This window comes from Pongo abelii, chromosome 4, assembly GCF_028885655.2.
Source record: "Pongo abelii isolate AG06213 chromosome 4, NHGRI_mPonAbe1-v2.0_pri, whole genome shotgun sequence".
In the NCBI taxonomy this organism is placed as follows: domain Eukaryota; kingdom Metazoa; phylum Chordata; class Mammalia; order Primates; family Hominidae; genus Pongo; species Pongo abelii.
In genome coordinates, this window is record NC_071989.2 from 116,798,923 (window position 1) to 116,825,142 (window position 26,220).

Here is a 26,220-nt window from a genome sequence, read left to right on the forward strand (position 1 = left end):
AGTTGCATGTTTCCAGGAATTTGTCCATTTCCTGTAGATTTTCTAGTTTGTTTGCATAGAGGTGTTCGTAATAGTCTCTGAGGATCTTTTGTTTTTCTGTGGATCAGTTTTGATGTCACCTTTGTGATTTCTTGTTGTGCTTATTTAGCATCTTCTGTCTTTCTTTGTTGGTCTAGCTAGTGGTCTATCAACCTTGTTTATCCTTTCAAAGATCAAAGTTTTTGTTTTGTTGTTTGTTTGTATGGATGATTGGATATCAATTTCATTCAATTTTTCTTTGGTTTTAGTTACTTCTTTTCTTTTGCTATCTTTAGGGTTAGTTTGTTCTTGTTTTTCTTGATCTTCTGGGTATAGTATTAGATCCTGAATTTGAGATCTTTCTACCTTTTTGGGGTGGTGTTTAGTGCTATATACTTTTCTCTGAAAACTGCTCTTGTTGCGTCCCGGAGATTCTGGTATGCTGTTTCTCTGTTTTCATTTATTTCAGATAATGTTTTGATTTCTGCCTTAATTTCATTGTTTACCCACAAGTCATTTTGGAGCAAGTTGTTTAATTTCCATGTAATTGTGTAGTTTTGAGATATCTTCCTGGTGTTGACTTCTACTTTTATTTCACTGTGGCCCAAGAGTGTTGTTGGTATGATTTAGATTTTTTTTTTTTAATTAACTGGGACTTGTTTTATGGCCAAGCATGTGGTTGATGTTAGATTATGTTCCATGTCAGATGAGAATAATGTGTATTCTGTGTATGATACATGGAATATTTCCTAGATTTCTATTGATCCAGTTGGTCAAGTGTTGAATTTCAGGTCAGAATTTCTTTGTTAATTTTCTGTCTCAGTGATCTGTCTGATGCTATCAGTGGGGTGTTGTGTGGCTGTCTGTGTCTTTTTGTAGGTCTAGATGTATTTTTTTTGTGAATCTAGGTGCTTCAATGTTGGGTGCATATATTAAATATAATTTAAGTCTTGTTGAATTAAATTCTTTATCATTATTATCATTATTGCTTCTTGTCCATTTTTTTTTGTTGGTCCAACATTTGTTTTATCTGATATAAGAATAGCTTCACTATTCTTTTTTGTTTTCTGTTTGTGTGATCTTTCTCAAACCCTTTACTCTGTGCCTGTGGGTGTCAACATGTAAGAATGGGTTTCTTGAAGACAGCAGATGGTTGGGTTTGTTTTTTTAATCCAACTTGCAACTCTGTGCCTTTTAAGTGGAGTAGTTAGACAGTTTACATTCAATATTAATATTAATATGTGAGATTTTGATCCTATTGTGAAGTCATTAGATGATTACTTTGTAGTTTGTATTGTGTGGTTCCTTTATGGGGCCTGTGTGCATGTTTTTGTGATAGCAGGTATTTTCGTTGTTGTTGTTTCCTTGTTTAGAACTCCCTTAAGGATCTCTTGTGAGGCGACCTGGTATAGAATTCCCTTAGCACTTGCTTGTCCGGAAAATATTTTATTCCTCCTTCACTTATGATGCTTAGTTTGGTGAGTTGTGAAATTCTTGATTGGAATTTCTTTTCTTAAAGATGGCTGAAAGTACACCCCTAATCTCTCCTGGCTTATAAGATTTCTGCTGAGAAGTCCACTGTTAGCCTGACAGAGTTCCCTTTGCACATGTGATCTGACCTTTTTCTCAGCTGCCTTTAAGATTTTTTTCTTTAGTTTTGACCTTGGACAGTCTTGTGACAATATGTCTTGTTGCTGTTCATTTTGTATAGCATCTCACAGGTGTTACCTGGATTTTTTGTATGTGGATATCTACCTCTCCAGTAAGATTAGGGAAACTTTTTTTGAATTATTCCTTCAAATATGTTTTCCAGGTTGTTTACTTTTTCTCCTTCTTTCTCAGGAATGACAGTAACTTGTAGGTTTGGTTGCTTTACCTAATCCCGTATTTCTCAGAGAGTTTGTTTATTTTAAAAAATTCTTTTTTATTTATTTTTGTCTGACTGCGTTAGTTCTGAAGACATGTATTTAGGCTCTGAAGTTTCCTCTGAAGCTTTCAGTTGTCTTTTGAACTCCTTAAGTGAGTTTTTCAACTCCATAAGCTCTGACTGATTTCTCTTTAAGATGCTTATGTATTCCTTCATTGCCTGGATTGCTTTTGAAGTTTCTTTGTATTGAATTTCATCCTTGTCCTGGATCTTGTTAATCATTCTTGTAATACATGCTTTTCCATGCTTTGAATTTTTTGTTTTGTTTTGTTTTTTAGACAGGTTCTTGCTCTGTTGCCCAGGCTGGTGTGCAGTGGCATGATCACAGCTCTCTGCAGCCTTGATCTTCTGGGCTTAAGTAATCCTCCTATCTTAGCCTCCTGAGTAGCTGGGACTACAAGTGTGGACCACCATGCCTGGCTAATTTTTGTATATTTTGTAGAGATGGGATATTACCATGTTGCCCAGGCTGTTCTCAAACTTCTGGGCTCAAGTGATCCTCCTGCCTTGGCATCCCAAAATGCTATGATTGCAGGTGTGAGCCACCATGCCAAGCCTGTGCTTTAAATTCTTTATCTGTCATTTCTGAGTTTCCAGTTTGGTTACAGACCATTCATTGCTGGAGAGCTGGTATGATCCTTTGGTGGTGTCACTACATTCACATTTTTCATGGTGCCAGAATTCTTGTGCTGGTTCCTTCTCATCTAGAGGTGCTGGCACTTCTAATTTTTGTAATTATTTTTGTGCAGGTAGGAATTTTTCTTTTTTCTTTCTTTTCTTGTGATATTATTGTTATTTTTTAATTTCTCTTTTCCTTTCCCCTCCTTCCTAGGTAGTGTGACTATAGAGAATGTTCAGTAATGTCTTTTTGGCTCTGCTGTATGGACTTCAGTTGGCAGGTTTTATACTGGGCTTTTGTATTGGGCTTTCTTTATATATAAGCCAGTACACAGCGCTTATAGGTAAGAAGTGGCTGTGGCTAACACAGCTGGGTGTGTATACTTGATCCTCGCGTACTGAGAGAAGCTCTCTGTTGCCTTAGGCAATTGATTGATCCATGTAGTGCACAGTGGTCTGAGTTCCCTGCTCAACTCTCCGGGCTGGGGAGCAAGATGTGTGGGGCCGGACTGGGCAGGCCTGCCTACCTGTCCCCCAGTGACAGGCAGAAGCACCAGCACTGAGGAAGAATCCAATGGGTGTCCACCACGTGCTCAGAGGTGTGCCTAGGAAACCTCCTCAGCCCCAAGTTCTTTGCCCGGGGAGGGAGAGTTGGCCAAACTCCTAATTCAGGAGAGTGGGTACTCCAGATGCCTAGACATGGAGAGTACTGCAGCACCACAGTCTCTGCACAGGAATGGTGGGGCAGGTCAGGTTGCTGATTTAGAAGAGTAGGTGCTCCCAGTGGAGATCTGCTTTGGTGTTGAGCAGAGAGGGCCCAGCTGCAATATGGTGCCTTCATAGGAAGGGTTGGATACTCAGTCTGCTGACCTAGGTGAGCAGGTGTTTCAGCTATCTGGAGATCTGCCTGGGGGTGAAGAAGAGAGGGCCCTCCTTTACCTGTATCTTTGCACAGAAAGGGTAGGGTGGCTCATGCTTCCAATCCGGGCATGCAGGTTCTTTGAATGCCTGGAGACCTGCCCTGGTGAGGAGCAGAGAGGGCCCTATTGCCCCATGATCTATACACAGGAAGGGTGGGTGTGTCAGCCTGCTTCTCCAGGTGAGCAAGTGCTCCAAGTACCTGGAGATCTGCCTGGCCGTGGAATGGAGAGGGCCCTTCTGCCCCACAATCTATGTCCAGGAAGGATAGGGCATCCCAGGCTGCTGAACCAGGCAAGTGGGTGCTCTGAATGTCTGGAGATCTGCCTAGGTGTGAAGTGGAGAGGGCCTGCCTGCACCAAGATCTGTGAATGGGAAGGGTGGGGCAGGTCATGCTGCTGATCCAAGTGAGTGGATGCTCCAGATGCCTAGAGATGTGCCTGGGTATGGAGTGGAGTGGGCCCCAAAATACAGTGTTGTATTACTTAATTTTCAAATGTATATATATTTTGCCATGGATCTCTTTGTTACTGATTTTATTTTTAATTTCATTGTTTTTCAAGAATCTATTTTGTATCAGTTGAATGTTTAAAAATTTATTAATACTTGTTTCATGGCCCAGAAAATAGTTTGTCTTGGTAAATATTGCATGTGCAGTTGCTAAGAAGTATGTATTCTGCTGTTGTTGGTTAGAGTGTTCTATAGATGACAGTAAAGTGAAGATGGTTGATAGTGGTGTTTAAGTCTTCTATTTCTGTATCAGTCAGGGTTTTGCAGAGAAACAGAACCAATAGGAGATATATATATATATACACACACACATATATATATATATGATTTATCATGGAAGTCTAGAAGAGACACACGATATGCTGTCTGCAAGCTGGAGAACTAGGAAAGACAGTGCTGTAATTCAGTCTGAGTCTAAAGGCCCGAGAACCAGAGGTACCTCCTGTGTAAATCCCAGAGTAAGAAGGCCCAAAAACCTAGAGTTCTGATGCTTGAGGGCAGGAGGAGATGAATATCTGTTCCAGAAGAGAGAGAATGAATTTGCCCTTCCTCCTCCTTTTTGTTCCATTAGGCTGTCAATAGATTAGATGATGCTTGTCATCGAATCTCCTGGTGGATCTTCTTTACTCAGTTGTCTGATTCAAATGCTAATGTCTTCTGGAAACACCCTCAAAGGCACACAGAGATGTGTTTCACCAGCTATCTGCAGTTCCTTTGAGCCAGTCAAGTTGACACATAAAATTAAACATAACAGTTTCTTTACTCATGTTTGTCTACCTGTCCCATCAGTTGAGAGAGGGATGCTGAACTCTCCCACTATAACTGTGAACTTGCCTGTTTCTCTTTGCAATTTATTAATCCATTTTTCTTATATTTTGATTCCCTATTATTAGATGCATAAATGTTTAGAAATGTTATATCTTCTTGACAAATAAATTAACTTGTTTATTGGGTGGGAAATGTTTAGGATTTTTATTGTCTCCTTATTAATTAGGCCCTTTATCACTGAGAAATTACCTTAACTCTGGTAATATTCTTTGTTGTGAAATCTAAGCTATCTGATATTAATGTAACCACACTGGGTTTCATTTGGCTAATGTTAGCATGATATGTCTTTTTTCATCATATATTTGGTATATTTGAAGTGGGTTTTTGTAAGTAACATATAGTTGAGTCTTGCTTTCTTTCCTAATATGACAATCTCTGCTATTTAGTTTGTGTGTTTAGACTATTTCATTTAATATGATTATTGATATGATTAGGTTTAAATTTATCATCTTACCGTTTGTTTTCTCCTTATCCTGTCTGCTCTTTTTATGTTCTTATATTCCTTTCTCCTGTTTCTTTTGGATTGAGCATTTTTAAAATGTGACTATTTTTATCTCCTTTATTGAATTATTACCTATAAATGTTCATTGTGTTATTTTAATGGTTGCATTAAGGTCTATAGTATACATCTATAACTTACTATAAGTCTGTATTTTAGTGATATGTAGAACCTCATCTATAATAATATTCTTGCAAGAGTATACTTCAGTTTCTCCCACCTGTTCTTTGTGTTATATTGTTACAACTTTTAATTATATGTGAGTTATAAATCCCACAATACATTATTATTTTTGTTGATTATCTTTTGAATAATTTATATAATAAGTACATAATTCTTTATATTTGCTTATTGAGTTACAGTGTATGGTAGTCTTCATTTCGTTACGTAGATTCAGGTTTCTAGCTTGTATCATTTTCTTTCTGCTTGAAGAACTTCCTTTCACATTTCTTATAGTGCAAGTATATTGAAAAAAATTTTTTTTTAGATTTGAAAGTGTAAAAATATCTTTATGGTGTCCTTTGTTTTTGAAAACAATTTTTACATGTATAAGATTCCTGTTTGGCAATTTCTTTACATATTTTAAAGATGTTGCTGTATTATCATCTTACTTGTGTTGTTTCTGATGAAAAATTTCTGCCTAACGTTTTTTCCCTCTGGCTGCACTTAAGGTTTTCCCTTTGTTACTGATGTTAAGCAATTCATTATGTGCCTTTATGTAGTTTTCTCTACATTTTTTGTGCTAGGGTCTTGTTGACCTTTTTATTTATTTATTTATTTATTTATTTACGATTATTATACTTTAGGTTTTAGGGTACGTGTGTGCAATGTGCAGGTTAGTTACATATGTATACATGTGCCATGCTGGTGCGCTGCACCCACTAACTCGTCATCTAGCATTAGGTATATCTCCCAATGCTATCCCTCCCCCCTCCCCCCACCCCCCACCCCACAACAGTCCCCAGAGTGTGATGTTCCCCTTCCTGTGTCCATGTGTTCTCATTGTTCAATTCCCACCTATGAGTGAGAATATGCGATGTTTGGTTTTTTGTTCTTGAGATAGTTTACTGAGAATGATGATTTTGGGCTGCTACAGTTTTCATCAACTTTGGAAAGTTTTCAGGCATTATTTTAAAAAATTGTTTTTTAGTTCTCCCTCTTCTTTTTATCTTCTTTCAGGACCCTGATTACATATGGATTTGGCTGTTTAAAGTTGTCTTACAGTTTACTATGCTGTATTTTTCTTTATTCTCTGTGTTTCATTGTGGTTAGTTTTTATTATTGTCTTCTACTTCACTAATCTTACTTTTACTCAATGTCTAATCTGTTGTTAATTTTACTCACTGTATTTTTCAGCTCAGATATTTTTATTTCCAACTTCCTTTCATAACCCTATTAATGAGGTTAACTTTCTTTCCCTGATCACTTATTTCCAGCAATGTCTCTTCTTCCCTCACTCCTCCTTTTCTGGCAACAATACTTCCTTTCTTGCCAATATTTAAATTTAAATTATGCCTGTGTACCATTCCTTCGTCTTCTTGTACCTGCCAAAACTCAACTTTTCCTTTTGCTCCACACCCATACTTTAGGGTGGAACAATTGGAGAGAATAAACAGAAATCAAGTAATTGGGCCATTTCCATGTTAAAAATGAACAAGTCATAAATATGTCTAGTAGTTAGATTTGAATTCCTTTTATATCTTTTATCTCTTGACTTAATATATTTATTCTTTCCTCTAGTTTTGTGAATATATGGAATATAGTCCTTTTTTTGGCAATTATTTTTTCATTCTGATCCAGAATTCAATACACAGTCACTTATTTCATTTATTTAATAGTTGTTGTATCTTTTCTGTGACTTTTTATCTAGAATACAAACATGAGAAATCACATGAACCTGTGATTTGGTAATTTTTCATTTTTTAATTTATTTTACAGGAAAGGGGTCCCAGTTCAGACCCCCAGGGAGGGTTATTGGATCTTGCCCAAGAAATAATTCAGGACAGGTCCACAGTGCAAAGCAAAAGCAGGTTTATTAAGAAAGTAAAGTGGTGAAAGTACAGCTACTCCATACACAGAGTAGGGTGTTCCTGAAAGTAAGAGGAGAAATGTGTCCACCCTAGGTATGATACTTGTTTATATACAGGATAAAAAAAGATCATGGGGAGATGTGATCTGTTACAAGGGTTTGTGATAAAGGATTACTTTTCTTAATTACTATATTTCGCAAGAATTGATGTTATTATCTTTAAAGCAAAATTAGGAATGCTTCTGTTCTCAAGATATCATCGGGGTATCAGGACACTCCTAAGTCTGGATCTGTTTAGTAAACATTATCAATCCATTCCCTTAACCATAAACATCTAGAGGCTAGCAATACCTAACTTTCTGGGCATGCAGCTCAGCAAGTTGCAGCCTCATTTTTCCTAGCCCTCACTCAAGATGGAATCACTCTGGTTCGAATGCCTCTGTTGTTTATAGTTATTTTGAAGTGTGTACATTCTCTCTTTAATCCTGAGGGCATGTTTCTTGTGTGGTTTTCTTTTCTTTTTTTGTTTGTTTGTATTCCTATTGGAGGAAATAGTAGGAGATGGAGACCTAGGTAGCTATCTTTTTCCCCCAACTACCTGGTGTCTATTTTTCCTTCATTCTCTGAGCACTTGTTTACTTTTTGGCATAAGAAGATATTCCAATCTCATCTTGAATGTTGCTTTCTACATTCCTGGAATAAACCCTTTTTCCTAGGAGTCCTGGTTTCTTTTAGTGGAGAAAATATCTGAACATTCAACCAATTTACTATATATGGAATTTTAGGTTTCACAGTATTTGCAATTACAAATAATGCTGCAATGGATAACTTTGAATAGGTGTATTTTTGTAACATGGGTGTCTTCACGCTGAATTTTTGGAAATGAGATTTCCAGGCCAAAATGTAAATGTACCTGTTATATTATATATTTTTGTTATATATTGCCAATATAAATATAAATTTATATTTCTGTAAATTTCCTCTGTGGATCTTGTATCATTTTGCATATCCAGCAGAAACATAGGAGGATGTCAGCTTCTACTTAATCTGGGTAACAGAATTTGTTCTCAGACTTTTGTATTTTTATTATTCTGATAGGTAATAAATGATATCTAGGGTGCTTTTATTTTATATTTCTCTAAAAAGAGTGAAATTAAACATCTTTCATATGTTTAACAGCTATTGTATTGTTAGGACCTGTTTTCTGTGCTGAAGATGAATTTTACTTTGTGTCTTCTTATTTATGTAAAATTATATCTGTCTGCATACAGTCAACTTCTGAAGTAGTACAGTGATAAATACAATCTTCAAATGATGCAAGGTATTTAAAAGGAAGTATTGCCTTACCTTTTAAACATGAAGTGAATTGAAATATTGGTAATGTTACATATACCACATAGGAATAAAAAGTAATGAAAAATGCTTTTTGATGAATCAGTCTGATTATTTAGTAGTCACATAATACATACATATATAATGTAACTTGAGCCTGTACAACTAGGGTTTCAACTATATATATTTTTAAAGCAGTAGTTTTTAAGCCTGGCTATAGAGCCACTTCTGCTATACCACCAGATTTGAAAACATTGAAATCTTGGTTGAAATCATTTCAACATTTAAAAACTTGGTTAATGAGAGGATCACTTGAGGCCACAAATTGAAGACCAGTCTGGGTAACATAGCAAGACCCTGTCTTAACTAACTAACTAACTAACTACACCACCGCCACCCCCCCCCCCCACCACATATATACACACATGCTTTAATCTATTAAAACCATGAGTTTGTTGCCACACAATTGACATATTAGGAACGATTTGAGCTTAACATTAATTTTGCATTTGTTTATGTCTGAAACCTGAAGAAGCACTAGGTGAATGCAGAAAACTATAACTAGCTGAACCATGCTGCGTAGGAATACATAGTAGACACACACTTCAGTCCTTTACTGGCTACCTTCGTTTACCTTTTTGTTGTGAGCCACACTCATCCACATGTGGCATTTCAACTTTCTGTCAAATTTTGAATAACTCTCCCCTTTACAGAATTCGCAAGTTGCAACCTTTCTGAAATCGACTTTGACAAGCAAACTTCAGGTCTTTTCAAAATGAAGTGCCATGTTAATATAGTAGTCATGTGCTTCTTAACATTTAATATGTGTAAAACTATGCAAAGTTTTCTCTGTTAGGTTTCTGTTTTTACAAAATGTGTCCCTGATTAGTTTCTTGAGTATTATGCCTTTAACCCCATTTGTCCATAAGCCCTGTGGTTTTTATTTTGTAATTTTTGTACAATCTCATGGTTAATAGGCACAAAAATATTTTGTTACAGGAGAACTTATACATTAGAATTAGTTGTGGAGCTTTAAATTACTGCTGTATAGACCCCACCCAAAGCCTGTTAAATAAGAATCTATGGCCTTAGAGCCAAGAATTGGTATTTTTAAAAAGTTTGCAGTTGTTGGGCTGGGCATGGTGGCTCACGCCTGTAATCCAGCACTCTGGGAGGCTGAGATGGGCAGATCACTTGAGTGCAGGAGTTCAAGATCAGCCTGGGCAACATGGCAAAATCCCATCTCTACCAAAAATAAAAGAAAATTAGCTGAGCATGGTGGCCTGGTCCTGTAGTCCCAGCTACTTGGGAAGCTGAGGTAGGAGGATCACTTTAGCCCAGGAGGCAGAGGTTGCAGTTAGCAAAGATCATGCCACTGCACTCCATCCTGGGCAACAGAGCAAGACACTGTCTCAAAAAAAAAAAAAAAAAAAAGAAAAGAAAAGAAAAAGCTTTCAGTTGCTTCTTATTGCAGCCACAGTTGTGAACCACTAGTCCAGGGAAACCATGAAGCTTTGAAGAAAATGAAAAGAGGCTCTTATGAATGGGAAGTATCTAAAATTTCCTTTGAACTTGCGATTGAATCTTTGAAAACTTCAGCTTTAGGGGAATTTAAGGAGTTATCTTCTGGATTTCTATATTCCATAAAGACACAGAGACTCCAAAAACATTCTTCTTATGTAATGGGCAAACTCACAATAAAAACTGTTGTTTAACAGAACCATTTGTTTTGAGTTATTGTGTAGTGTACAGACTATGCATTCTTCATGGAATTTTTATATTGCATTTAAAAAAAATTCAAGCAAAAAGAAAGCAAACAAGTAGTTGGAGGTGTAGTCTGCAGTGAAAAGCTATTTATAACAACTACTATTTAGGTATTTTTCAAGCTTGAGTCATCTTGTTGATTTATTTTCAATGTTTTAGTATAATACCTCCAGTAGTAGTTTGTTCTTTAATCCAGTGTTGTAGAATAAATACTTTTGGTATAATAAACTCAGAACACTTAAATTACTACCTGTTTATGGAATACTGATTTACCTCACTACACAGCTGTTAGTTCATATTTAGAGGGCAAGAAAGGACTAATATGCATTTCTAAAAGATATATATTTTCCCCTTATATGTAGTTTTCTCTTTTTCAAAAGTTGCATGCAGAGTTTACTTTCTTTATATCATGTATTTATCTTAGTATAACTGGTACTATTTACCTCTATAGGCTTCCTAAGCATAAAATAGGCATTGTAGGGTTTATGTTAATTATTTTAGAAGCCTGAGATGCTATTTAATGTATGCAATGATCTCTTTTTTGGGGTAGATGAGAATAAAATTTCTGTAAATTGAATTATCATTATCCTTTTTATTATGAAATAGGTGATGTGTTTATTTCTAGGAACCATTTTATTTTTGGTCACAAAACAACACTGCCAAAGAATCACATTTAAGAATTTAGAAAATTGGCCATATGCGGTAGCTCATGCCTGTAATATTAGCACTTTGGGAGGCCAAGGCGGGTGGATTGCTTGAGTCCAGGAGTTCTAGACCAGCCTGGGCATCATGGTGAAATCCCATCTCTACAAAAAATACAAAAAGAAAATTAGTTGGGCATGGTGGTGTGAGGTGTGTGCCTGTGGTCCCAGCTGCTCACGATGCTGAGGTGGGAGAATCACCTAAGCCCGGGAAGTCAAGGCTTCTGTGAGCCATGATTGTGCCACTGCACTCTAACCTGGGTGACAGAGCAAGACTTTCTCCAAAAAAAAAAAAAGAGATAAAAAGAATAAATCTTTTGAAATCACATTTTACATTTCAGGTAAAAGCAATATTTTTAATAATATTAATATTAATATACAACTCAGAATTCTGAAAAATGTTCTAAAATTTTAAAATCCCAAATTAATAATTTGTTTTCCTGGGGCATTGGGAAATGTGTGCTGTCTTTTTCACTGTGTTAAAGTAGTCCTATTTCTAATTATCCAGTGAGATATTGGGGCGGTTAGATGATAATTTTATTTAATTGTTCTGTTTAGGGAGATTTGAGAGATGGGTCACTACTTTAGTTAGAAAGGCAGTTACAGTGAGAGGCCTCTTTCATTTTCATATCCATAGCTTCTCACAGAGCATGTCATCAAGAGTGACTCACTAATCTTGCCCTAGAAGGACTTCTTTTTAGATGTGCTCATACTACAAAGTAGGTAGCCTAAAGGAGTAGATAGCTTTTCCTTATGGCTCTTCACTTCTAATTTAATGGTTAAGTACTAAACAGAAATTAAAGATTACTATGTAATTCATAATCAGTTTAAAAATATTGTCCTTATTTTAACCTAGATAGTTATTCTTTTTTATTTTTAGAAACAGGGTCTAGCTCTGTCCCTTAGGCTGGAGTGCAGTGGTGTGCTCATAGCTCACTGTAGCCTTTAACTCCTAGGCTTAAGTGATCCTCTCACCTCAGCCTCCCGAGTAGCAGGGACTGCAGGTGTGCACCACCATGCTCAGCTATTTTTTTTGTTTTTTTAATTTTTAGAGCCGGGATCTGACTCTTTTGCCTATGCTCATCTTGAACTTTTGGGCTCAAGTGATCCTCCTGCCTCAGCCTGTAATTCCAAAGTGCTGGGATTATAGGCATGTCCCACTGCACCTGGCTAGGTAGTTATTCTTAAAGTAGTTTTTAGATATTAAGACCTTTAGGTTCCCACACTGCTCCCTCCAAGCATCAGGTTGTGTCAGGTGTAACACATTAAGAATTAGTTTTGTATTTGAATGTGAGCTCTTCCATTATTTAGGTGTGTGACTTTAGGCAGATTAATTTATCTGACATTCAAACTCCACCTTTATAAGATGAAGATATTTTCTTCATAGTGTTGATAAAAGGAGTAAATAAGAGAAGGCCTGCGAGTGTGCAAGAGGTTGGTAATATTAATAAGTGCAGCCCCAGTACGTAAAAGAGGCAGAGAGCCTCTCTCTCATTTAGATAAGCAAAGTTAGCTTTAATAGGAGTCGGGTTGGAAAGAACTAATGGAGACCATCAATTCCACCTGTTCATTCTATGTAAGAGAGAAAAAAAGCATTTTTTTAAATAGAGATTCAGAAGAAGGAAGTGTCTTGAGTATATAGATTAGTTTATACCTTCTGGGAGTAAGAACTGAGTTTTAATTTTTTTCCTCCAGAAGTCTATTTGAGGAGTTTGAAAAAAGATAGATAAGGCAGTAGATGAAAAGGTTGATTGGGTTGGAGGAGGAAAGAGAGGACTTTGTTTTTTTAAAAAATATTGAGCTGATGGGGCCAATGAAGGATAATCTGGAACTACAGGAAATAGAAAATAACAGAACAGCTTGTCTAGGACATGGAAAGGGAATGGGAAAGAGTGGAGAGCAGGAATATAAAAAAAAGAAGCTAAAGAAGAGATAAAAATCTCCCAGAATCCTAACTATAGTTCATTCTTCTCTTTAAAATTTCCAAATAGGCCATTATTGTTTTAACAGTCCTCTACTAGAGCTGGATCAACAAAGGAATCTTCTCTGGACGTGAGCTATAAAAGTCAAGGAGTTTGTGAGGATGGCACTAAATAAGGAAGTAGCTATTAATAAATAGGAAAAGATCACAGGATGCTGGAACTGAAAGGGACTGTGAAGGTATTTTATTCAATACATAATTTTTGGTAGGAGAAAACTGCTGAGGTTAGGCGATTTACTTCTGAAGAATAAAGGTGACTATGGCCAGTTATTTTTCTGGTTACTGTTCTTCAGAAGAAGAACAAGAAAGGTGGCCCTTAAGTCCAAGAGGAATAAAAGCAATTGAGGAGCACCAAGAAGCTGGAAAAGTATTGGGAAAGAAAAGGTAGTATAATTTCTTAATTTCTTTTCTGGCCTGATCTGTGTTTAGATACTTAGATTTACTTTTTTAATACCAGTAGTAATATCCTGGTAGTCATGTGGTTCTCTAACTTTTGAGACTGGACCGTGACTGAGCTAATGCAGCTCAGCATCTTTGGTACCAGTCATTAGAAACCAATTATTTAATTTGATTATATTGATTTTATTTAAAAATATTTAATTAATCTTTGTCCACATATTATTTTTGCTTTTATTTGGATTCATTTTGGTTATTATATTAGTGTTTGATGATCTGAGAATCTGAAATACTTGAAATAACAGAGTCTTAGGTCAGGTGCAGTGGCTCACGCCTGTAGTCCCAGCACTTTGGGAGGCCAAGGTGGGCGAATCACTTGGGACCAGCCTGGCCAACATGGTGAAACCCTGTCTCTACTAAAAATACAAAAATTAGCCAAGCATGGTGGCACATGCCTGTAATCCCAGCTACTCGGGAGGTTGAGGCAAGAGAATCACTTGAACCCAGGAGGTGGAAAGTGCAGTGAGCCAGGATTGCTCCACTGTACTCCAGCCTGGGTGATAGAGTGAGACTCCGTCTCAAAAAAATAACATGGTCTTAAAAGTTTCAACCTTTCTATTGTTAGAAAGGCTTTAACCAAGAGAAAGTGAAATTCTGCTGACATTGAAGGTCATACTTAACTCAGATGATTCACCTTCCTCTGATTTATCAAGTAACCTTAGTCCTTTGGTTCTTTAAAAACCTTCACCAGATAGGAACATGCTTATACATCTGGACACCAAGACATAAATGATCCAGGGAAAGACACTCGTCAATTCCTGCTGTATTTATAGGGGAAAATTTTTAAACGTTATAAGAAAAATGAAGATATCCAAGAACTCATTGCAATGAGTTATACCGTTGAAGGAGTTTCATATATGTAAACAGTTTTTGAAAATTATTATATTAGCATTATGAAAATTTTAATATCCCAAGGCTGACACAAATATGGTAGTGGTAGTCTTGCCTTTTTCATGCTTCTTGTGCTTGGGTTCATTGAGCTTCTTTGATCTGTATTTATTTTTCATCCAATTTTGAAAAATTTTAGCCATTATTCTTTGAATACTTTCCTTGTCTCTCCCTCTGTCTCCTTAGAGGTTTCTAAGTACACACATATTATTTTTGTTATTAAATTCTATATATAATTATTTTATTTTTTTAGAAAAATTATATGTGTTTATGGTATACCTTGTAATATTTTGATATATATTGTATAATGATTACCACAATCAAGTTAATTATCTGTCACCTCACATAGTTGTTATTTCTTTTCATGAGGAGAACACTTAAGATACATACTCTCTTAGCAAATTCAAAGTATGTAATAAATTATTATTAACTCTAGTTATCATGGTGTACATTAGATCTTCAGGACTTATTAATCCTGCATAACTGAAACTTTGTTCCCTTTGACCAAAATCTCCCCATTTTCTTCACACCTATCCCCTGGCAATCATCATTCTATTCTCTTTTTCTGAATTTGACTTTTTAAAATTCCACATATGGGTGAGATCATGCAATATTTGTCTTTTTATGCCTGGCTTTTTCACTTAACATAATGCCCTCTAGATTAATCCCTGTTCTCAAAAATGGCAGGATTTCCTTCTTTTTTATGATTGAATAATATTCCATTATATATGTGTATACACACACATTTTATTTACTATAATTTCTTTGTCCATTCATCTGTTGAGGGTTGTTCCTATATCTTGCCTATTATGAATAATGCCTATCCTAGTCCAAGTTCTGTTGCTATAATAGAATTCCTGATATTGGGCATTTTATAAAGAAAGAGGTTTATTTAGCTTATAGTTCTGTAGGCTGGGAAGTTCAAGGTCATCACCCTGGCTTCCGGTGAGAACTATTGTGCTGTGTCATAACACAGGGAGAAAAATAAAGGGAAGTGGACATATGCAAAGAGAGAAAATCCAGGGACTTTATAGCAGTCCACTTTTGTGGGAACTAATCCATTGCTACAAGAGCTAATCCAGTCTTGCCAGAGTGAGAACTCACTATTCTGAGAATGGCACCAAGCCACCCACATAGTAGCAGCCCTCATGACCCAAACACCTTCCATTAGGCCCTACCTACCAATACCACCACATTGGGGATCAAATTTTATTTTATTTTATTTTATTTTTTATTTTATTTTATATTTTATTTTATTTTATTTTTTATTTTTTTATTGAGGCAGAGTCTCATTCTGTCACCTAGGCTGGAATGCAGTGGCGCCATCTTGGCTCACTGCAGCCTCTGCCTCTTGGGTTTAAGTGATTCTCCTGCCTCAGCCTCCTGAGGAGCTGGGATTACAGGTGGCCTGCCACCATGGCCAGCTAATTTTTGTATTTTTAGTAGAGACAGGATTTCACTATGATGGCCAGGCTCGGACTTCTGACCTTAAGTGATCTGCCCCCCTTGGCCTCCCAAAGTGCTGGGATTACAGGCATGAACCACTGTGCCTGGCCTGGGGATCAAACTTTAACATGAGTTTTGGTGGGGACAAACAAATAATATGCAAGCTGTAGCAATATGACAATGAACATGAGAGTACAGGTATCTTTTTGTTATATTGATTTTGTTTTCTTTGGATATGTAACCAGAAGAGGGCTTGTTAGATCATATAACAGTTCTATTTTTAATTTTTTGAGGAATCTCGATATGTTTTACATAATGGGTGTCCTAATTTACATTTCCACCAACAGTGTATAGTGCTCCTTTTCTTCACATATTTGCCAACACTTATCTTTTGCCTTTTTTATAATAGCCATCTTAATAGGTGTGAGGTGATATGTCATTGTGGTTTTGATTTGTAGTTACCTGATGATTAGTGATACTGAGCACCTTTTCGTGTATCTTTTGGTCATTTGTGTATCTTCTTTGGAAAAATATCTGCTCAGGTCCTTTGCAGATTTTGAAAACTGAGCTATTTTTTTCTGTGTGCTGTTGAGTTGTGTTAGTTCCTTACGTATTTGTTATCAGTTCCCTTATTAGATATATAATTTGCAAATATTTTTTTCCATTCTTTAGATTGCCTTTTTATTTGGTTATTTCCTTTGCTGTGTAGAAGCTTTTTAGTTTGGTGTAGTCTCACTTGTTTAATTTCGCTTTTGTTGTCTGTGCTTTTGGTGTCATCTTCAAAAAATCATTGCCAACAGCAATGTCAAGGAACTTTTCCTTTATTTTTTTCTTCTAGGAGTTGTATGGATTCAGGTCTTATATTTAAGTCTTTAGTTCTTTTTGAGTTGATTTTTGTGTATGGTCTAAGATAGGGATCCAGTTTCATTCTCTTACATGTGGATATCCAGTTTTCCCAACATTGTTTATTGAAGAGACTATCACCCTTGTCAAAGATGAGTTGATTGTATATGTATGGGTTTATTTTTCTGTGCTCCCTCTATTCTTCCATTGGCCCATGTATCTGTTTTTATGCTAGTATTATATTATTTTGATTAATACACCTTTGGAAATATAGTTTGGAACAAGGAAGTATGATGCCTCCAGCTTTGTTCTTTGTAAAGATTGCTTTAAGCTTTCAGGGTATTTTATGGCTCCATAAGAAGTTTAGGATTTTTTTTTCTATTTCAAAATTCTAATGTCATTTTTTATCATTGAAATTTTAATTAGGAATTTTGATAGAATTGTTTTCAATCTGTAGATTGTTTTGGGTGTTATGGATATTTTAATGATGATCGTTCTTTCAATTCATGAACATAAGCATATTTTCCATTTATCTGTGCCTTCTTCAACTTCTTTCATCAATATCTTATAGTTTTCAGTGCAAAGATCTTTCACTTCCTTGGTTAAATTTATTCCTGTGTATTGTATTATTTTTGATGCTAATTTGGGAGTGTTTTCCTAATTTCTTTTTTGGATAGTTTGTTGTTACTATATAGAAATGTTACTGATTGTTTTTATACTCCTGGCAGGAAAAGAAATAAATTTTAAAAAAGAAAAAAGAAAAAGAAATGTTATTGATCTTTACATGCTGATTTTTTAATCCTACAATTTTACAGAATTCACTTATTAATTCTGACAAGTTTTTTAAAATTGGAGAGTCAGAGTTTTCTACATACAAGATCCTGTCTATTGTAGACAGTCATACTTTTCTTTCTGATTTGGATTTTTAAAATTTCTTTTCATTGCCTAATTGCTCTGGCTAGGACTTTTAGTATGCCATTAAATAGAAGTTGCGAGAGTGAGCATCCTTTTCTTTTTTCCGATTTTAGAGGAAAAGCTATCAGTTTTTTACCATTGAATATGTTAGCTGTGAGCTTGCCATATCTAGCCTTTATTATGTTGAGATACATTGATTCTATACTTGATTCCTTGAGAATTTTTATCATGAAAAGATGTTGAATTTTGCCCAATACTCTTTGTGCATATATTGACATGATCATATAAAGTTAATCATTATTCTGTTAATATAATGTGTCAAATACAAAATTATTGATTTGTGTATGTTGAACCATGCTTGTATCCCAGGGATAAATCCCACTTGCCCACTTGGTCATGGTATATGATCCTTTTAATATGTATACAATTTTGTTCTCTAGAATTGTATTGAGGATTTTTACATCTGTGTTCATTAGGGATATTGGCTTGTAATTTTTCTTTCCTTTTTTTTCAATTTATTTTTATTTTTTGTAGACATGATGTCTTCCTGTGTTACCCAGGCTGGTCTTGAACTCCTGGGCTGAAACGGTCCTCTCGCCTCAACCTTCCAAAGTGCTGGGATTACAGGCATGAGCCTCTGCACCTGGACAGTTCTTGTTTCTTGTAGTGTCTTTGTCTGGCTTTGCTGTCAGGGTAATACTGGCCTCATAGAATGAATTTGGAAGTGTTCCCTCCTTTTCAGTTTTCTAGAGTAGTTTGAAAAGGATTGATGTTAATTCTTCTATAAATGTTTTGTAGAATTCACTAATGAGTCAAACAAAGGTCTGGGCTTTTTGATGGGAAGTGCTTGATTACTGATTCAGTCTCCCTACCTGTTTTAGTCTAGTCAGAATTTCTGTTTCTTCATGATTCAGTCTTGGTAGGTGGAGGTTGTTTATTAGCAGCGTTGGGGTGTTGGGAGTGAGATAGAGCCAGGCTTTTGTTAAAACTAGAAGATGAATGGAAAGTTCTGATAAGAGGTATGAAGAGTTTTCTAACTATAGAGCAAGAGTTCTTGACAATACACGATTCTATAGATAGTGGCTTGGGTTGGATTAGGAGATACTGAGGACAATATGGGGTTGACAGAGTGGCAGTATATGCTTTGAGACCTTGGACTTCCTGTAGTGACTACACTGAACAGGGCTTTTAGGCAGGTTGGGATGTACCCTTCTGGGAGAGGAGGGCAATCTGACCCAATTGTGTGGTTTTTGGCTTCCAAGAAATCTTCTCCCCTAGGCTGCAAGGACTGCTACATAGAATTACAAAAAGTTATTGCTACAAAGCACTTAAAGAATATTTGTTTTTTGAAGATAGAGCAAGAAGACTGTCTCCTCTCACTTTTTATTTTTTTGTAGCATTAACATTCTGCACATGCCATAGAATATTTCTCCAACACTGCATAGTTTGAAGTGAAAATACTAGATGAAAAAGGCAAAGCTACATATATTATAGCTATTTAGTTTATGTTTTTAATCCATGTTTGTATAGTTTTATACTGTTTGCATCTTTGTTACATTTTAGATTTTAAAGTAAGGACTACATTAGTTTTAAATTGCTTTGTGGTGTTAAGAGCAAGTTAGTGATTATATTTTCATATTTAAAAGTAAATATGATGGGTTTATAGGCTACACATATATTCCATGTTCATTATATCATTTCACAACTAAAAATGAGTCCCCTCCCTAAATAACTGTTCTCAAAGGTTATTATTTTTTAAAAAACATACAATGCAGTATATCAAAAGCAAGATTGACACGTCAGATCCTGGCAACTTTGTATTATGACTAAGAATTTGCTTTCTTTAGGCTATAATTTTGCTTTAGATGCTTATGAAATTTTGATTTTTGATTACATTGGAGTATTAACAGAAAGAAAATAATTCTGTTCATTCACGGATAAAAAATAATAGAGTAGAAAATTATTCTTGTCAGTATCTGAAACCAAACTTTGCCCATTTAAAAAATATCTTTTGGATCCACCGTATCATAGGTCTTCAATATTGTTTCTGAATAGAATATTGAATACTATAGTGAAGAGGATTCCTCTGTTCCTTTTTTTTTTTTTTAAGTATGTATATGTCAGGAAGTCTAACTAATAAATGATTTGTTCTTCTAGCAGTTTCCATATGCCCACTGATCCCAAACCTACAATTTTGTGCCTCTTGCTATTGAGGCAGTGTGTTGTGCCCTTTGGTGTATTGTGCTGGAAGAACTATTGAGATGTAAAGGTATTTGTTAGGAAGAGAATAGGGCTATAGATAGAAATCCATAGAATACCAGTATTCTCACAGGCAACAAAAGAACAGGTACCAAAGATTGAAAAGGAAATTTTAGAAAGGGAGGAAAACAAGCCAGGAATGTTGGAAATAGGAAGCTAAGCGAGCCTCCACAAAAGACAGTTTCAGAATGAAGTTGAGTCAGCAGGATCAGATGCCACAGAGAGAGGCAGGTTAAGATGTGGATGGGACAATATCTGTTGCATTTGACCATTAGGAACTGAAGACCATAGTGGGGCATTAGAATCGTGTGGCAGAGCAATATTTCAGTGTGCTGGAAAAGAAATGAGAAGTGATCAAATGAAGACTGCAAGTGTGGACTCTTAAAGAGTCCCCTAATCTTTTTCTTAGTTTTCTGTGTTGTCTCTGATTATAGAATTTTGAAGCATGTGTAGTTGAAGTTGAAGACGTTAAATATGAACCATTCATAGATCTTTGAACAGTTGCCAGAAACCTATTTTTTATATTAATGTAATAATTTACGTACAACTAAATATTTAAAGTTTTGAACTCTTAAAGCACAGCTAAATGGAAACCTTTAATGCAAATGTTAATTTTGTTCCTTTTTTTTTTTTTTTTAAGTCTTGGCTACTTATGATTCAGCAGACAGAACAACTTAGTAGGATAATGAAGACACATGCAGAGGACTTGAACTCTGGACCTTTACACAGGCTCACCATGATGATTAAGGACAAGCAGCAGGTGAAGAAAAGTTACATAGGTGTTCATCAGCAGATAGAGGCAGAGATGATCAAGGTTCGTTTTTCCATATTGAAGTTCTTTCTTGAAATTGTTTTTCAAATTCACAGAAATATTTTACCTTATTTGGCTTTAAAAATTGTTTATTCATTATTTCCCAAAAAGAAATAGGTTTATGGTCTCTAATAAGTAATATCTTATTGAACATAAAACATTGATTATAGGATATATATACTGTTACTGTATATACTCTTAAGAAAGAAAAAAGAGGCTCCCAATTAAACTATGACACAAAGCTTTCTTATCACTTAGGATTTTTAGTTTTTATTTACTGAAATAGTTCTTTGAGACTTTTAAAAATAAATTTGTTTTATCTAATACTTTGCATAAATAAAAAAGAAAATACAGGCAGAATTACTTTTGGTATTCTTAAATTTACGTATCCCTCATTTTCCCTACATTCAGAGTCTGTCTCTTCTGAATGGCTTTTTTCAAATTATTTTTATTATAGAAATTTGTAAATGTATAAAACAAGAGAGGATAGTAAAATGAACTTCCACCTACCCATCACCTGAATAGTCACCGTTTTTTCTGTACTCCCACCCACTTTTTTTTTTACATTGGATCATTTTAAATATATAATTTTATCCATAAATATTTTAGAATATATAGCTAAAATAAGTGTTCTTGTTAAAAATGTAACTACAGGCTGGACGCGGTACCTCACACCTGTAATCCCAGCACTTTGGGAGGCCGAGGAAGGCGGATCACGAGGTCAGGAGATCGAGACCATCCTGGCTAACAGGGTGAAACCCCGTCTCTACTAAAAATACAAAAAATTAGCTGGGTGTACTGGCGGGTGCCTGTAGTCCCAGCTACTCGAGAGGCTGAGGCAGGAGAATGGCGTGAACCTGGAAGGTGGAGGTTGTAGTGAGCGGAGATCGCACCACTGCACTCCAGCCTGGGCAACAGAGCGAGACTCCATCTCAAAAAAAAAAAAAAAAAAATGTAACTACAATATCATTAATTTGCCTAAAAATAATAATTCCTTCATGTTATCGAATACTTTTTGTTGAAATGGTTGTTGTTTAAATGTTTTTTTATAGTTGGTTGGTTTCAATCAGGATCCAGATACCATCTATACCTTGCATTTGAATGATACTTTTAAAAAATATGTAGGTTCTCTTTCCTGCACAGTGTTTAATAAAATGCCATTTATTTATGGCAGAAACTAGGTAATTTGCTCTATATAATTGAATTTCCTTCATTTTGGATTTTTCTCTTAGCATCTTATTATGTGATTTCACATATTCCTTCATCTTTAATTTTTTCTGTAAATTGGAATTTAAATCTAGAGACTTGATAAGATTCTGGCTGTGTATTTTGGGCAAGAATACATCATAGGTGGTGGTATACACTTCTTGCAGTTTTATATCAGGAGGTATATAATGTTGATTTATCTTTTTATTATGTGAAACTTGACTAATTGGTTCCAGTGTTGTCAACCTGATCAATCTATTAAAAAAGTTTTCTGGCTGGGTGTGGTGGCTCATGCCTGTAATCCCAGCACTTTGGGAGGCCAAGGTGGGCAGATCGCCTGAGGTCAGGAGTTCAAGAACAGCCTGGGCAACACGGTGAAACCCCGTCTCTACTAAAAATACAAAAATTAGCCAGGTGCGGTGGTGCACGTCTGTGACCCCAGCCACTTGGGAGGCTGAGGCATGAGAATTGCTTGAACACTGGAGGCAGAGGCTGCAGTGAGCTTAGATCATGCCGCTGCCCTAACAGCCTGGGCAACAGAGCGAGATTCTGTCTCAAAAAAAAAAAAGAAAAAAAAGTTTGGTATCAGTCTTTTACCAAATAGTTTTACAAAGTTAACCAGTGAGTTTTTTCTTGAATGGAGAATGATTTGAACGCATTTATATTTATATTGTAGTTATTTTTGTTTATTCACACAGTGTCATCGTCTGTGTCATCAAGAACATTGGTGATACAGAATTTTTTTAAAAGGGGTTTGAGATTATCTTCCAAGTTGCTGATAACCCCTTTTGCAAGGTTTTGATGCTTTCTGTTTCTTAATCTTCTCAAATGGCAAATTTGAAGATTTGTAGACAATAGCTGGGACATGTATTTTTTCCTTAAATTGCATTTAAATGACTTTTTGACTACAGTCAAGGACTTGTATTTGTTTCATTGTTCCATAGAAATAATAAATATTTTAATTGTTTGTTTAATTACAGAAAATATTTCTGCATATACCAAGTTAATTTTTTTTTAATTTTAGATAATGGCAGTGTTATTCTTCATTTGCGCCCCTCCCGCCTCCTTTTTTTTTTGAGTCAAGTTTCAGCCAGGCTGGAGTGCAGTGGTGTGATCTTGGCTCACTGCAACCTCTGCCTCCCAGGTTCAAGCAATTCTTGTGCCTCATCCTCCCAAATAGCTGGGATTATAGGCATGCGCCACCACAGCCTGGGTCCTTTTTTGGTATTTTTGGTAGAGACAGGGTTTTGCTGTGTTGGCCAGGCTGGTCGTGAATTACTAACCTCAAGCGATCTGCTTGTTTTAGCCTCCCAAAGTGCTGGTTACAGGCGTGAGCCACCGTGCCTGGCCTGATTTGCTATTCTTTTAAAAAAGTTTATTTGTTTTCACATGCTATTGAATTTAGTACTGATTTTTAAAACATACTTGTAGTTTATTTTCTGTAGTTGTATATTAAAGAACAACTCTGACCTGTAAGTAGTAAAATACACATCAGTTAATACTTTGGAATTTAAGTTCTTGAGTAATTTAAATTTAAACAATTTAATACATTTATGCATTTTGTTTCTTTGATAGGTTACAAAAACAGAATTGGAGAAGTTAAAATGCAGCTATAGACAATTAATAAAAGAAATGAATTCTGCCAAAGAGAAATATAAAGAAGCTTTAGCTAAAGGTAAGGCAAAATTTTAAAAATTGTTTACTTAGTAAGGTGATTTTTATTCTTCCTGTTTGAAAGTTATCTTTGTAAGTAGTGGAATGATTTCATTTAGAGCATTTCACATATAAAAAACTCAAAATAAACCCACATTGGCTAATTGTCAAACTGTGTAGTAAGTCTTACTAATTTTCCATTGCTTTAAATGACTCAAAGTATTTTCGAATAGTTCATACTAAATGGAATTATGTAGCATGTGTAATAGAATTGAAGGGATGTTTAAAATTTTCTCTCTTGCTTAAGTAAGAAAAATAGGAGTATATTTATTTAGAAACTTTTAAAATCTTTTTTACCTGTATTATTTAAAAGTCATTAAAACCACATCATTTTATAGCATTATGTTCTCTTTATAGCTTAATTTTATGTGTCTATATTGCCCTAAAATTTTCATAAGAAGTCTTAAAAATAAATGGAAAGAGAAGCGTATTTATGTCTCAAACAGAGATTTATGGTTATAATTTCTTATTAAGTACTTAAGTGATTTTGTATCTAAATTTTGAAATGTTAGATTTCAGTAAAGATTAAGCATAGTTTATGAACAGAAACTTCTTTGGCTGTTGCTATAATTGGGCAATATTTTGCTTATGTTTAAATGTGCCTAAACCGCTCATATTTATACATTTTTTCTTTATAAAAGTTGGAGGATTTTTCTTTTTGTTTTGTTAATTTTCTTTCTAGCTAAATAAAGCCTTTATTAGAATCTCTATTTTACTTTGGTTCTTAAATTTATCTTTCTCTACATTTTCTCTTTATCTTTTATTTGTTAAACATTCTAGTTGTTTTGTCATAGTAAATGAAGTAAACAGCTCCTCCATTTGGCTGTATCTTGCACAGTGAAAATATTGTTGTTATTCCCAGTACACTAGAAGTGATACTGATTTAAATGCAGTTCTTTCTCTTCTCCTTCCTTTCTCTCTCCTTTTCCCCTCTTCTTTATCTTCTGCCTTCCTCTCCCTTGGTCTCCCTGTTTGTCCCCCTTCTCTCTCTTCCTCCTCCCCTTCTTACCCCAACATTTACTTTGTGTCTCCTTCTCTTCCCGCTCCCCCCAATTTACTAGGGAAGTTGTATGCATATTCACAGTTTCCTTACTTATTTGTCATGCAACTCAGCCAAGACTTTGAGATTATGGTCTCTATTAATGTAGATATGTCTTTTGAAATGCTTTTATCTTTAAATTATCTAAATTATTTTAGTGAAGCAAAGAAAGAAATGAAAGAGCACAGGCTTTGGAGTCAGATAGTCCTGGATTTAAGTTCCAACATTATGTGATTATTTCATAGATTTTCAAACTTCCTATACCTAATTATTATTCCTTTGTTATTTTAGGAGTGCTTTAGATAGCCAAGAAATATTTACTGGGCACTTGCTATGTTTAAGTTACTGAGATTCAAAACAATATTTGCCAGGCATTCAAGGAGCTTACAGTCTGGTTCACTAATTTGAGAACTCCAAGTCTCACTCTCTTGCAAAATTTAGCTTTTTCACAAGGGATCCCTTGCTAAATCATCAAGAATAGTTTAAAAATATACATTAAACATTACTTCTTAATCTGTCAAAATAGTTAATTTTATAAAGTTCATTGCTTCATGCTTGGCTAGCATTCTCAAGTTAATTAAATTACATTGCAAATATCCATATCTGACTTCATCCACAGCAACCATATTGTAATCCAGCTATGCTGTGTATTTCGCACTAGGTTTAATCTGTTGGAGAATTATTAGTTAGAAAAAGAAATACATAATTAATTTCAAGTCTTTGATATCTGTTTTTAATGATATAGTTTATTTTTTTAAAAGCAAAATCTAATTCTGATGTCAAAGTTTTAATTCTTGTACCTAATACTTATATTAGAAAAGATTATGGAAAATCATTATTCTTTACTCTTGATTCAGATGAAACACCATTTAGTATTGTATTAATAGTTGGAAGGCAATGAGAGAATCTGAAGATCATACTCGTAATAAATTGTAAGAAGTGAATTATTTGAATCTTTTTTAAAAATTATACAAGCTTAGTTGTCTTTCTAAAGGTATTCATGATAGTATTTTTCTGTTTTCAAGAATTTGATTTCTCACATTAAATCCTACAGAATATATAGTTATTTTTAAAATAAGTACTTTTATATATCCACTTCACACATGAGAGATAGGTAAACTTTTATACTCAAAACTGTGTTTATACTCATATTTAAATGAAAAAGTATAAAATTTTATTTTTGAAAAATTTATGTTTCAAACTGCTTCTGTTTTTATGGAAATAGGAGTTGTTTTGTGGAGTTATTTACTCTTTACAAGGATGACGAGCTGTAATGGCAAATTTTTCCAACATATATAGGCTTTATGTCAGAACCTTAGTTCACCTGCATGGGCCAGATTAGGACACTTTTGGAATGGGCCCTAGAGACTGTGGGGTGCTTACAATAGCTACTCAGATATTTGTCTGGCATCCAGAGTCATTACTTTAGACATTGGAAGTTCTTAGAAAAGTTATTTACAATCACAATCTAACACAGAGCATCCAATTAGAGAAGACAGGCCTTGGGGAAACAAGGCCT

At 35.2% G+C, this 26,220-nt stretch overlaps 1 protein-coding gene across 28 annotated transcripts in view; it reads left to right on the forward strand.

Annotated features, from left to right (window-relative positions):
• Nucleotides 1–26,220, forward strand: part of FER (FER tyrosine kinase) — a 450,919-nt gene that overhangs the window by 59,340 nt on the left and 365,359 nt on the right. For 27 of the 28 annotated variants that reach the window (XR_008525732.2, XR_008525733.2, XM_063724214.1 and 24 more), the window contains 2 exons: nucleotides 20,573–20,746; nucleotides 23,525–23,624. Coding sequence is in view for 26 of the 28 variants with exons in the window: in XM_063724214.1 (XP_063580284.1) it covers nucleotides 20,573–20,746; nucleotides 23,525–23,624 (274 nt within the window). In the remaining 2 variants the exon portion in view is untranslated. Of the gene's footprint in view, nucleotides 1–13,191; nucleotides 13,510–20,572; nucleotides 20,747–23,524; nucleotides 23,625–26,220 lie in introns of those variants that run through there. The other variant, XM_054556496.2, reaches the window with a different exon arrangement.